The sequence below is a fragment of the Pelobates fuscus genome, chromosome 2 (assembly GCF_036172605.1).
Source record: "Pelobates fuscus isolate aPelFus1 chromosome 2, aPelFus1.pri, whole genome shotgun sequence".
In the NCBI taxonomy this organism is placed as follows: Eukaryota; Metazoa; Chordata; class Amphibia; order Anura; family Pelobatidae; genus Pelobates; species Pelobates fuscus.
This window is the reverse complement of record NC_086318.1, coordinates 86,339,716-86,353,808: the sequence shown is the minus strand read 5'-3', so window position 1 is coordinate 86,353,808 and position 14,093 is coordinate 86,339,716. Positions and strand designations below refer to the sequence as shown.

The following is a 14,093-nucleotide window of genomic DNA, read 5'->3' as shown; positions in this document are numbered from 1 at the left end:
TCCGGGGTCCAAAGTGTGCCCGGTGTTGCGGGGTGCTAGTTATTTAGCGCTCCGGCCAGAGGGTAAGGGCTGTTTTTTCATACACGCTGACGGGTCAGCGTTGTCACGTTTCCAGTTTACCAGGGTCTTCCGGATAGGCCTGGGGAAGATGGGCCTGGAGCCCATGCAGTTTGGTACTCATTCATTCCGTATTGGGGCCGCGACAGAGGCGGCGAGGTTAGGTCTGGGTGACGAGAGGATAAAAAGGATTGGTAGGTGGGAATCCTTGCGTTTCCGATCGTATGTGAGGCCAGACAGGCTGGTGTAAGTTCAAAAAAATAAAAAAAAAATAAAACGCATTTTGAAAGTATTTTGAGTGGTGGTGTTGGTGACGGGACGGTGGTTTGGATGATGAAGTACTAACTTTTATTTCATTTCAGGTTGGACGGTGTGGGTGATCGGCCATTCGTTCGTGTATTGGGCACAGAAGAGAGCTGCAGCTAGAAGGAGCGGAACACAGCTGGGCTTTCCTCGGGAGCGGGTGGCGATCTCATGGTTTGGTTTTAGGGGATTTAGCTGGCAAGGTTTGAGCAGTGTTTTGTTCAGGAAAGTGTATGGGGGGGGGCAAAGTCTGATGTGGTAGTGTTGCATGGCGGGGGGAATGATTTGGGTCTTGTCCCTCAGAGGGAGTTAGTGAGATGGATGAAGAGGGACATGGACCGGCTGGTAGGGCTGGTCCCTGGCGTTGTAGTGGTGTGGTCGGAGATGGTCCCCCGATTTGCGTGGAGGCACGCTAGGGACTTGGATGCGGTAGCCCGTTGCAGGGGCAAGGTGAATAGGGCAATGTCAGCATTTATTAGACGTTTGGGGGGAGTAGTTGTCCGACACAGGGAGTTGGAGGGCATGTTGCCCGGTTATTTCGGGAGAGACGGGGTTCATTTGTCAGATGTAGGGACTGACTTGCTGAACCTGGGTTTTCAGGAGGGTATTGATAGGGCCCTGTTTTTGTGTAGTGGGGGTCGCGCATGTCCTTAAGGGGTCAAGGCATGTGCTATGGCGGAACAGGGCATGGTAAAGTCGGAAGTTGGCTGGAATTGGAAGTGGATAGGCCAAGGCCTAGGCCGGAGTAGGCCAGGTGGATAAGAGTGTTGGTAGGTTCAAGCTCTTCGGTGGCTACGAACCTAGGGGGTAGGGGTGTCTGGGTACACCCCTACAGTTACGTTTGGTTGGGGCCTCTTTGGTAGGCCGTGTGTTATAAGTTAAATGTTATTGAAATGTTATTTATTGTTTAAGTGCTAGGGTCATTGTCAGGGGTATTGTATGGGGGGATAGTAACAAAATGTCAGAAATGACAATGACCCTAAATTTGTTAATTTGTTTGAGATTTAATAAAGCTGTGGACGTTATACTCCAACAGAATAACTGGTGTCCGAGTCTTATTAAGGTAATTTTAATCTAACACCTGCCGAATAACGACAGTGCCTATGTCATGAAGCCCACGGAACAACGCAGAGGGGGAGTGGGCCTTGACAGGGCCAGAGAGTGGGCAGGGTTAAGAATTGGGGGTGGGCTTAGGGTAATGCAGCGTGGGGGTGGTCTAAGAGCGAGTTAAATAGCGGCCATCTTAGAGAGGAGCCATTTTAACAGAAATTCACTCACCTGTTCTTTGTCCCACCCACCCTCCCTTTAGGTTTGGTTGTGTTCCCGTTTGGTCACAGCGGCGGGAACAGGGCATGGTAAAGTCGGAAGTTGGCTGGAATTGGAAGTGGATAGGCCAAGGCCTAGGCCGGAGTAGGCCAGGTGGATAAGAGTGTTGGTAGGTTGAAGCTCTTCGGTGGCTACGAACCTAGGGGGTAGGGGTGTCTGGGTACACCCCTACAGTTACGTTTGGTTGGGGCCTCTTTGGTAGGCCGTGTGTTATAAGTTAAATGTTATTGAAATGTTATTTATTGTTTAAGTGCTAGGGTCATTGTCAGGGGTATTGTATGGGGGGATAGTAACAAAATGTCAGAAATGACAATGACCCTAAATTTGTTAATTTGTTTGAGATTTAATAAAGCTGTGGACGTTATACTCCAACAGAATAACTGGTGTCCGAGTCTTATTAAGGTAATTTTAATCTAACACCTGCCGAATAACGACAGTGCCTATGTCAAGAAAAATTGCTTCCTCCCAAACGGGGAGGCTGCTGTAATTTAAAGAGCTGCATTCTAGAATTCTGATCTAGCCATATGAAGTTCTGAACAGGCTAATTAAACCGCAGGTATAGCTCATCCCAGCATCCCTACAGGGCTTGTAGATTGACACAGCCAAGAGGACCAGACGCTGTAAGAAATGCTGTGCGTTTGCTCTGATTCCAGTTGCAAAGAGCACTTTTCTGCAGAAAAGTGTAAATTGTAAATTGCTGAGAGAGCAAGGATGTTATTGCTGTTATGGGCCATATTGTGCAAGTGAAGCTGTTCGTTCTGCCTGTCTGCTTAAAATCTAGACATTTAAAACGACTCTGCCCTTCCCTCCCCCATAATGAGCATTTGGTTGCAAAAAACCTCTTTATGAAATGCTCATAAAGATTGTGTAGAAATTTCAACCCAGTCAAAATATATTACAAGTCAAAGTAAGGACTGCAATGTCTTGTGTATTTTTCCTACGCTTGACAAGAGAAACAGATTCAGGGAAGTAAAACTACCTCTCCCTGCCCCCCATGACCTCAAAATACAAGCCGGAGCAGTCACCAATTGAGGTCTTTGAAAATCAGAAAACTAGTTCAGTTTAACTTTAAAGCGGCTCTGCCCTTCTGGGGTCTTATAGGGTTACGTATTGGCCCTATAATACTGGTTAATAAATAAGTGCAATTCACATGAAAAACACCAAAGGAGGATGTCCTAAATACCTAGCTCCATGAGGGTATGGGGCCAGGATTGCCCCACACTGTTAGGATAAGCAGTTAAACCATTTGAGAACAGTTTGACCACTTGCATGAGGTTTGCAGGGCACCCAACCTCCTCCCAAGAGCTTCTATTAGCTCTACCGAGCTAAACCTTGCAGGGATGGCTCATTGGCCGAGAACATCAGCTAAATTGCATCACCCAATGAGCACCTCCCTGCACTGCCAAGCTTAGCTCAATACATCGCGTACAACTGCAGGAGCCCGCCACACCTCATGTAAGTTGTCAAACCGTTCTCACAAATGTTTTGACTACTTACCCTGGGAAGGAGCAGGTACATCATCTGATATCTACCATAATTATTAATGTTTATAAAGTGCCAACAAATTCTGCATTAGTGTACAATAGGTGGACTAACAAACAAGTATTTGAAGCAAGACGAGTTGGACGCACAGAAACAGAGGGTGTTGAGGGCTCTGCTCAAACGAGCTTACATTCTAGAGCAGTGGTTCCCAACCCAGTCCTCAAGTACCACCTAACAGTCCAGGATTTAGGGATTACCCAGTTGTGTCTAAGGTGTTTTTAGAAAGAAAGAAAAAAACAACACTTTAGACACAACAGGGTAATTCCTAAATCCTGCACTGTTAGGGGGTACCTGAGGACTGGGTTGGGAACCACTGTTCTAGAGGATAACAGAGTGACATTCTGAATTTGGATGAAAGATTTAGACTTGTTACACATGTATAAAAACATCCATACAATCACTTAAATCTGGTGGGAAATAACAAAGACAAACAGTGATGAGTGAGGTACATGAAGGAATAGAGACTTACCTCAAACACAATAACAAAAGCTAACCGTATTACCATGAGTACCCAAAAATCAAAGGACAGATTCCCCTCCGAGTCTCTGAATCCTTGATACCTGAAAAGGGGAACACAAACTTGGAGTAAAACATGGTATTCACAGTAATTCCTCAGTATCCAATTAAACTTAGTGCCTTAAAGGGACACTATAGTCACCCAGACCACTTCAGCCCCGTTTAAGTGGCTTGACAAAATTTGGAGGGACTGCACCCAATGACTCCTTGCACTATAACCACTACAATAAGTAACAGTGCTTATAGTGTCCTTTTAATAGGATAATCGCTATTCAGCTACCAGTGTTCAAATGTATCTCTGGCAAAGAGTCCAATCTACGGTACTTTTAAATAAAGACTTGTTTTAAGATTTCAAAGCTCCGTTATTTCTAGTTTGGGAAGAGGAATCACTTACCTGCAGGGGGAATGGTCCTTCACATACACCTCAGGAGCGTTAGCCAAAGTAAAGTTGATGTATCCAGTTAAATTTCCATTCATCTTGTACTGGTAATAAGCACGGGGCAGAATGTCGGATGTGAATGCCACTAGAAATGCCTGTATTAAAAAATTGTTGCATTATAATCTTTATGAACACAATCTCTGCAGTACTTAGTGATGCTCTGCACTGATACAGTCATTCTGCCATGGCAATTGTATGGGTTTAACTGTGCAGTCTTAAACAGAACAAGTGCACTGTATGTTTGTCTTAATGATGAATGTTCCAAGTATGAGTAACAGAGATTAAAATCCTGAATCTAAGACTTGATCAGTCTCTTAAAGGGAACCTGTCACCCCCAAACAACTAATGCTATTTTTAAATAGGTTTAATAGACTATGTCAAAGAATGATTGGCAGAGAACGCAGAGGGGACCACTCCTAATGGAGGTCTTTCTGCGCTCCACCCATAGCAACCACAGCGCATACTCCCTAGCTGACGCTGGCTTGGGAGTATAGTAACGGAGTAGCAGTGTACAAGCAGCTGAATAGTGTCATGGAGGAGGTGTTCCCTGCTTGAGGAACCTTCCCAAAGCAGGACCAACATTAATGAGGAGCACGGGCAGATCGGAGGTGGGTGTTACAGAAGTGTACCTCTCTAAGTATAAAGTGTCGGGGGAGCCATGTAGGTACAGTGTTTGAGAGTGTTTTAACTACTTGTTTTAAGCTTGTCTTATTCAACCATTATCAGTATTTTAGGCCCTTTAGTTGTGGCATTCTTCCTTTTTGGGATCTGGTGCATAGGTATATTTTACGACTCACTATTGTGGAGATTTATCAAAGCAAAAAATATAAAAAATCAGATGCTCTTCTAAGACAAACAGCCATCACCATAGCAACCATGAAGCACCTAAATATTCAGCACTTTGCACCCAAAATATAATTTTTTTTTTGTCTAAAATAAAATGTAGAAAATATTAAGGGGATAGTTATACCCCCCTCCACCCCTTAGTCTTTCTTAAATTTGAGGTTTCTTCCTACTTAACCATTTGCACTGTAGGCATTTAGGTCCCTCCCTGCAATATATTATAGGTCTATGGTTAGCTGTGCTGTGGGCACAAATGGGTTTAAGGGTTATTTATAAACGTGTAAACCGTCAGGTATTCAAATTCAACTGAAAGGAAAATTAACATCAAAATAGCCAACATGGAAACATTTTCTAAGTATGATGCTTTCAGGTCAGTGAGATTGCTGTAAAAATTGAAATTCACTTAAAAATTTACTGTGCACTCAAAACTGTTCACACTTCTATTAAACTGTGCTATCAATGTGTCAGAGAAGTTGGCAGTCTGTGGGTGCCGTGGAGAGCCCTATTTTTTTTTGTCAAATTGCCTTTAAACCATGTGACAAATTCAGGTGACAATGCCCAGAAATTTTAGGTAACACTCTGGTTATTGGTCTCCAATTAGAAACAACCAACCATAAATGATACTCACGTTGCCAATGACTGCAATAGATGTGATGGCCTCCAGAATTGACATCCATATCCCGATGTCTTGAGCACGTGTAGCTACTGGACGACGGTATTCACACGCAAATTTCTTAGCATCCAGGCGCACCTCAATCCAATTGTTGAGCAAGGCAAAGAGCGGGGCCAGGGGACAGGCAGCCACAAATATGGTTATGAATCCAAACTGTATGACTGAGATAGAAAAGTTGAAAGGACAAACTGACAATATGAGATGGTAACCTTTCAATTATTTATGAGATACCAAAGAAAGCACATACTCAAAATAGTCACTTTAACTTTTGACTGGGATCACCACTATCATAGGATGTTAGACAGCAACCATTAAATTTAGACAAGAAAAAAAGTATTTTCTATGTCCTAATAGAGCAGACTTTATCCAGACATATCATGCCAAGAGTAACTTTCCAATCCAGAGCTTGATTCAAGCCATGGACAGAGCTATCAGAGGAACTCCTAATATTTTGGATTCTTCAGCAAACCCCCACAATTCCCAACTTTTGTAGGAAATGACCACTTATGTTGCAGTTTAAAGCATGCCTCTTTCTCGGTTTTATTGTAAAGCAAACACAAAGCTTATCCTTGAGTGCATGACGTGTCTGACCACTTCATGTGTCTGTCATCTAGAGTGTTTAGAATGATACAAATTTAGCTACATCACTACAAACCAATGGTTTCTTACCCCTGGATTGGGATCCAAAAATAAGTCCCCTTGTCATTTTACTAGGTGACTCTCTACTTTAGTATTGTCACTGCATTGGGGTGTAGGGTGTGATTGCATGCCAGTGAGTGGGGTGGGCAGGGTCTAGGGGGTCCAAGCTAATGCTTGCCAAGGGTCCAATAATTATTAAAAACGGCCCTAACTGGGTCCCTACTAGAAGGGATATGTACAATATATTCATCAACCCCAGGCTAGTCATTCCAATTAAATGTATTTTATTGTCAGTTACGTTGCACTTTGAAATGGGTCACTGGCCCAATGCCAAATACATGATTTGGATCCCTGTCAAAGAAAAGGTGAAGACATAACTCGTCAGTTAATTTCACAAGTTTAGCTGATGGCAAAGAATGAGTTAGGTTGCAAATCAATTGGCCTTCTGTTCCTTGACATCTCTTAACTAAACCAGTTCTGATGGATATTACAGCGCAACGCAACAATCAATGAATGACCCTCAGCATCTATATTAAAGGCCCTTCTGGACAATGCAGGTTTTATCTTTCCTAAACAACAACGAAAAAAAACCAAAACAGGGGGCGGGCCTGACCGCCGAGCCGGACGGACGTGGGGCACCTCGGCTCCACAATGAAACTCACTAATCCTGGCAAAAACTAACCTTTTCCCTCGAATTGAACATCCAACAGCGATATGCCAGCAAAGGGAACTCAAGCACCCACTGGGGATGTCACTATCGGAACTCGTACCGCCGGTGCGGCTGACTGCTGGGCAGCTGAGATTGAGGCCTGCCGCGAGGCCCTGACGGGAGAAACGGCCGATCTCCCGCGCTTGGTCCGGCAGGACCTCTCACACGCTCACTGAGGGCCCCGTTTTCCCCCCCCCCCTGTGGGCCGGGGGGGGTTATCCCGGACCCCACCGGAGGGGCAGCGACCACATTCATAACCTGAGCGGCGACATGTTACATCTCGGACCGCATGGCAAAAGTAAAGATGGCCGCCGCGCCTAATAACAGACGGAGAGAGAGCTCCCATTGAAAGCTACAACTCCCAGCGCCACCAGCGGACCCAAGAGGACTTTAACTGCACTCTTACTCTGCCTATATAAAGAAGAGCAGCGAACACAGTAAGCAGGCTTTATTTTGCACCCAAGGTTGATGCCGGCAGAAGAATACAAGCGAACACACCCCTGGCTAGCAAGCACTGAAGCACTTAAGCAACCAGCGGGAAATATAAGGGACTTGCCGACCGACCCAGCGTCACTGCAGGAGCAACTAAGCAGCAGAATATACATATAAACATATGTGTACTTAAAACCTCAGCAGAGCACTGAATATAATTTAGTATTACTATACTTGTTCCTTGATTTCTTAAACTTACATGGAAGTTAAATCTGGCGAGCTCAGTGACTCGCTGCCCCCTGGTGGTCAATCTTAAGCAGTGTGGAGAAATCTGCACCCGACTGTTTCTAACACAAGCCTGTAAATTAATGATCGTACTAAGCTTGTATAACCTACCTTTTACTAACGTATGATCTCTAGCCTGTAATGTTCTAAGTCTTACTAAACAATCTATGGTTCAGCCTGTTTCTTTAAATGAAAAAAGTGCAACTGTTTCATATGTCATGACACTGTATGCAGATGTTTGCCCATTATAAGCTTGCGGACGCTGTCGTGGCAATGCAAGCCTGTCTGTTATTCTTTTATACTGCACACTAAAATAAAGAATTAAAAAAAAAAAAAAACAGGATTTTAACAAGCAACAATACTTCAAGGGCACACAGGAGGTTGGGACACACAATTCCATAAACAACAGTGACACCTACAGGTATATGGTGCACATCCTGGGTTTTGCATACTCAAGGGTCACTGGACAGAAAATCAGGATTTGATTGGCTAGGACTATCTTCATTGTGTAGCAGTGTTGCTATCTATGTGTTGTATATATCTTTCCTGATGCTTTGCCAGCATTATGGCTATAAGAGCATTATTGGAAATGTGGTCCACAACATCTGGAGTGCCGAAGGTTGCCTACCCCTGGAAATGCAATTCATGGTTCTGGGGCATGGCCAATCCCAGGAACCTAGGCAATTAGCATACACACAAAGCAAGAGTAACTATTAGGCAACTCTAATGCAAACACTTCTATAGTTTTATAAATACTAAGTAATATTCAGACATATATTAGTAGAAGTCTAGTTTAAAAGTAATGACCAAAGAAGGGTAATTATCCAGTGAGGATATATGGGCAACCTCTCACCCATTTCCAAGTACTCATCAAACAGTCCTTGATAGGTAATCATCTGGTAATCCCTCTCCCATGGATTTATCTGCTCATTCTTCTGGCCCTTATTAGAGCTCAGTGTCATCCTATGCCAGCAGAGTTCCAACTTCCTGGAAGAGAAATGAGGAATGTGGATTATGTTACTAGAGGTAACAGTTATTCCCTATTGTAGTAGCTATACAACGGAATTGCAAATTTTAGACATTGTTGCCAAGTTGAAAACATTCTCCAACTCAACTCTTTTCCAGATTGGTTAGTTTGCAATTTCTCCTTCAACGACACAGCATTGCAACAGTTCTATGCCCCCAACACATGATATGCAATGCTATGGACACAAATGAGAGAACCACCTACGTCATATATTATACAGTGGGAATACAAAATTTGGAGCCTTGAGATCAGAGACCTGATTATGTTCCACACACATTCTATGACATGTCCAGGTTACGATGACCATCCATGTAAGAATGAGTGTTAAGATATGTCTGAGTCATGCTACATCCCTGGCCATAAGAATCTGTGGCACCATATTTCAATGCATGTAGATTCCCCCATTTATAGTATCATGGAAATTAATAAAGAGAAACTCCAAGTACCCAAGATGTACAAGACTGTTTCATTGAATCATGTTTTTTCCTCATGATGGCAGATGCACGTGTGTTTGTTTGTTTGTTTGTTTTCCCCCAACTTGCAAAAAAAAGCCCTGTAATTGTGCCACTCTTTTCCAATAGGAAGAAAGAGAAAGGACTAGGAAACGTGGTATGTGTTGTACTTTTTATGGTTACTAGTGCTGTGGAGTAGATTCTACAAAGACTTACTCCTAATAAATAATAGACACTTCAGTGGGTACCCATTTCTTTTCTCATATGGTTGCATATGGATCCAAAATACAGATCGACCAATGGGAAGAAAAACACATGGGAGAATTAGAAATGTCATGGAGGTCTGAGTCCGCTCCTACATTTCCAGCAAATGAGGGATTTTCAGAAATATGTAGCGGTTCTGGTTTTAATGAACTATGAAGAGTATTAAATGAAACTTGTAAATCCATCTTCTTATCCTATTACAATGCAAAGTGTCATCATAGAGAGCCATTTTAAAAGAAACATTATGAATGCTCAATGTAGAGGTTTTAAGACATTTAGGGCACTGATCTGTTGTTACTTAGGGCCTCAGGCAAATTTAATGATAAACTCAGTATACTCACGGAAACAGAAATTCTTTAATGTTGTTAAGAACTTGTTTCCCAACCATAATAATTAGCATCTGCTGAGCCAGTTCAATGAGGCACCCTCCAGGTTTACACTGTGAAAGAGACAGGGCTGGTGTTGAGAAATGGACAAACCTGCAGTTCTAGCCTGAATTTTATATCCATTTCATCATCTCCCTACTTTGTACAAAGCAATTGATGAGATATATCTCTTTGTTGTGTTCTCAAACATGGGGTAACATTCTAAAAAAAAAGGGGGGCAATTACCATGAAAAACATTAACATTAAAAAGCATTAACATTTAATTTACGATTGCTCGATTTTTCGAAGCAACCATATATTTCCCAAGTAGAGTTTGAACATATGAGAAGAGTCTGCTGAAGACTTCTTAAAAGCCCCTAACTCTCTGGCATGCGTGACTCCGAGAAAGAAAGCTAATCTAACTACCTTCATGATATGGGAGAGACTCAGAAGTCATGCATGTCAGGACCTAAATGGGAGACAGGAGAGACACAGTAGAACAACCACCCACAAAAGGGGAATAACAAACAGAGAGGACTAACAGAGACATAAATTGAAGTTGCTATTCAGAAGGAAAGATATGGCCTGAGCACTCTTCAAAAAGTTAGTAATCTCAAACTTTTCAACTAATATGTGTATTTCATTAGCTAACAAGGACATCATCACTACATCAGGTGGGTCAAACTGTAACCACTTCAACTAATGTTGACCTACATAATTCTGCCGGGCTACGGTTGTTGGATTTTTGTAAGTTGTAGTTCAAAATAGTTGGGAAAGTAGACTTTACCGGGTTCCTTTTCTATAGTACCCAGCAATATGTACAGGAATGACCTTGCACCCAGTTTGGTTTTGTTAAAAGAAGGGTTGAAGGCCACATCAAAAGACTAAAGAATAAAACCTGAAGTGCTTTAGGGGACTAAAACTGTTCCTTTAATGCTTTAATACTCACATTTTCATTCCGATATCGAAAAATTGTAGTTTCATTACCAGGGTACCCCAAAAATCTACAGAGAAAAGGCATTCACAACTGAATAATGGACTTCAGTGTAAAGTAATACAACATCAGATACAATATATAACACCCCATAATAATACATGGCACAATAAACCGTTACTTCCTATCTTCCAATGACCACTGTCCACTGAAAATAAATACGTTAAATAATAAGTATATAAATATAAGTATATAAAAATAAATAAGACTGTAACAACTAGTAGAGTAAAGGCAATTTCTACTTAACCCTCACACACAGGCTGACTGTAAAAAATAATAATTTTGAGGTCCGTTGCATGATCAGGATTAAATAAAATGTGCCAAAGAACAAATACTAACCATATAGCATATCCTATCTTGATACAAGAGACCACTAGGAGAAGTGGAGACATTTTGTTAAACATCTATTACAAAAACAGCACTTTAATCTAGCCTGATGATAACTTCACCACAAATGTTATTTTTATTTTTTTAAGAAAGTGACAGTGAGGATTAAGTATTTTTTAAAAGACAAAGAAACACCTCAATTACATAGCTTTCCATTTATCTGTGAATGATTGGTTGCAGCTATTGGAATAAGAAATGGGGAGTGGGGAAGGGTCGAAACACTAAGGGTGTCCATCTGGCTGAAGGCAGTCTCGACAATTTCTTGGCTCGTAATAAGTGGGTATGGGCAGGTGGGTACGGGTATAGTTAGATGGACACAAGTAAGGGAAGAATTATTGGCAGTAGGAACTAGTAACTAGTAATACAAATGGGAGAAAGGGGAATAGAGGCAGAGGAACACAGGTGGTGGAAGGAAATAGACACAAGTGAAGGAGAGATAAAGACTAGTGTTAGATGGAGAGATATAAAAAAGGGGTAGATGTGGAAAAATACACCAGCAGCACATGTCTATATTTTTACATGGTCATTCCACACATATACACTCCTGCATTAATACACGTAAATGCCACACATATATATATACCTACATTCACATACACACATAGGGTCCAAACTTTAGTGAATTCAAATCCAGATGGCAAAACCAAGGCTGAAAGAGCCAAGCTGTGACAGTAGCAGAGTTGTGAAACTCTCAAAATCAGCTATTTTGCCAACATTTTGCCATGCTGAATTGAATTCACTACAAGACAGAGTTTAGTCAATAAATTCCACTGTGAGGATAGGAATATTAAATTCTGCTCTATTGCCCCTCCCGAGATTGGGTTCTGGATCAGCCCTTGCTACCACGTATGAATACAAAAGGTTCGGTATGTTGCCCACTACAGAAAACACTAACTCACTTTGTAATTAATCTTCATGTCCTTTCTCTATATTGAACAACTCACATAAAATAGACTGGAATACTGGGCAGAATTGGGGGGGCTTGTCCTAGCTGGTAGTTAACCATCTATCTCTGCCAATCTGAAAAATCAGTGACTGGCTTTGCACATAAGTTACTATAAAATTGTCCCTTTATAAAAGGACGTAAACATTGACAATATCCCTCTTAGCAGAAAGGAAGCCATTTTGTCACATGCATGTTACATGTACAGAGTGTAAGCTTCAAAGTACAGCCTCCTTGACTTTTAGTTAACTTACCTGCCTTTAAGAAATGCAATGTAAATTGGAGTGGAATAATAATTAACAAACTCAAATATGAAGACTTTGAAGGTGAAAGCGTCTTCATATTGAGTCTCAGTTCGGTGCATCTCTGGAAGGTAAAAAAGAGCGATTAGGAAGAAGCATCAGGAAATCCATTCTGCACGCCATGGCACAGTAATGGTTAAAATTTGGGTTTGCTTTTAACCCCTTAAGGACCGGACTGTTTTTGCGATGTTGTACATTTGCGACCAGGCATCTTTTTGACACTTTTGTGGTGTTTGTGTTTAGCTGTAATTTTCCGCTCTCTCATTTACTGTTCCCATACAAATTATATATTGTTTTTTTCAGGACAAAAGGGGCTTTCTTTACATACCATTAGTTATATAATCTCATGTAATTTAATTTTTAAAAAAATGAAAAAATATGATGAAAAATTGAAAAAAATACACGTTTTTTGAATTTTATGTGAAAAATCTTTTACTCATCTACAAAAGCGAATGAAAAAAACTGCTAAATAGATTCAAAATGTTGTCCTGAGTTCAAAAATACCCAGTGTTTACATGCTTTTTGCTATTTTTTTGCATGTTATAGGGCTATAAGTACAAGTAGGATATTGCGGTTTCAAAACATACATTTTTAAAATGTATCAATAGTGACATTGTAACACTATTATCTGTCATAAATTGCTAAATAACACCCCACATGTACATATTTTTTTAAAAGTAGACAACCCAGGGTATTCAATATGGGGTATGTCCAGACTTTTTTAGTAGCCACTTAGTCGCAAACACTGGCCAAAGTTAGCGTTCATATTTGTTTGTGTGTGAAAAAAGTAAAAAACTAAATTGAACGCTAATTTTGGCCAGTGTTTGTGACTAAGTGGTTACTAAAAAGACTGGACATACCCCATTTGCAATACCTTGGGTTGTCTTCTTTTGCAAATGGTATGCCATCATGGGGGTAATTCTCATTCCTGGGCTACCATACGCTCTCAAAGGCAACGTAACCAACCTGGCCATTTTCAATGTAAAAATATTTGACCCATATATTTGACCCTGTAACTTTCAAAAACGCTATAAAACCTGTACATGGGGGGTCCTGTTCTACTCAGGAGACTTTGCTGAACACAAATATTAGTGTTTAAAAACTGGAAAATGTATCACAACAATTATATCATCAGTAAAAGTGCTGTTTGTGTGTGAAAAATGCAAAAAAAGTCACTTTCACTGACAATATCATCGCTGTGATATGTTTTACTGTTTTGAATCACTAATATTTGTGTTCAGCGAAGTCTCCCGAGTAAAACAGTACCCCCCATGTACAGGTTTTAGGGTGTCGTAGAACGTTACAGGGTAAAATACAGTGATAGCAAATTAAATTCTCTGTACTTTCGGCCTGGGTTGGCAGGCAGGTCCCTTAAATTGCAATCAATAAAATAACTTAATTATGTAAAAATATTACATAAATACGCACGTAGAATTTAAATATATATGCATATTTATATATTTGAAGTCTACGTGTATATTTATATAATTATTTATGTAATTTTGTATATGGACATATGAATAGTTCGCATTCTTTTTATTTATTTATATATACATAGATATATATACAATTTCATTCTAAGTGTATTTTGATAT

General features: G+C 41.0%; 1 protein-coding gene across 1 annotated transcript in view; it reads right to left on the bottom strand.

Moving 5' to 3' along the window:
* ANO7 (anoctamin 7) overlaps window positions 1–14,093 on the bottom strand; it is a 71,066-nt gene that overhangs the window by 19,961 nt on the left and 37,012 nt on the right. Inside the window, exons 17-23 of the mRNA XM_063440972.1 lie at window positions 12,451–12,562; window positions 10,822–10,876; window positions 9,849–9,946; window positions 8,618–8,751; window positions 5,655–5,860; window positions 4,139–4,278; window positions 3,698–3,788 (exon numbers count right to left, since the gene is read on the bottom strand). Of these exons, the coding sequence (XP_063297042.1) occupies window positions 3,698–3,788; window positions 4,139–4,278; window positions 5,655–5,860; window positions 8,618–8,751; window positions 9,849–9,946; window positions 10,822–10,876; window positions 12,451–12,562 (836 nt within the window). The remainder of the gene's footprint in view (window positions 1–3,697; window positions 3,789–4,138; window positions 4,279–5,654; window positions 5,861–8,617; window positions 8,752–9,848; window positions 9,947–10,821; window positions 10,877–12,450; window positions 12,563–14,093) is intronic.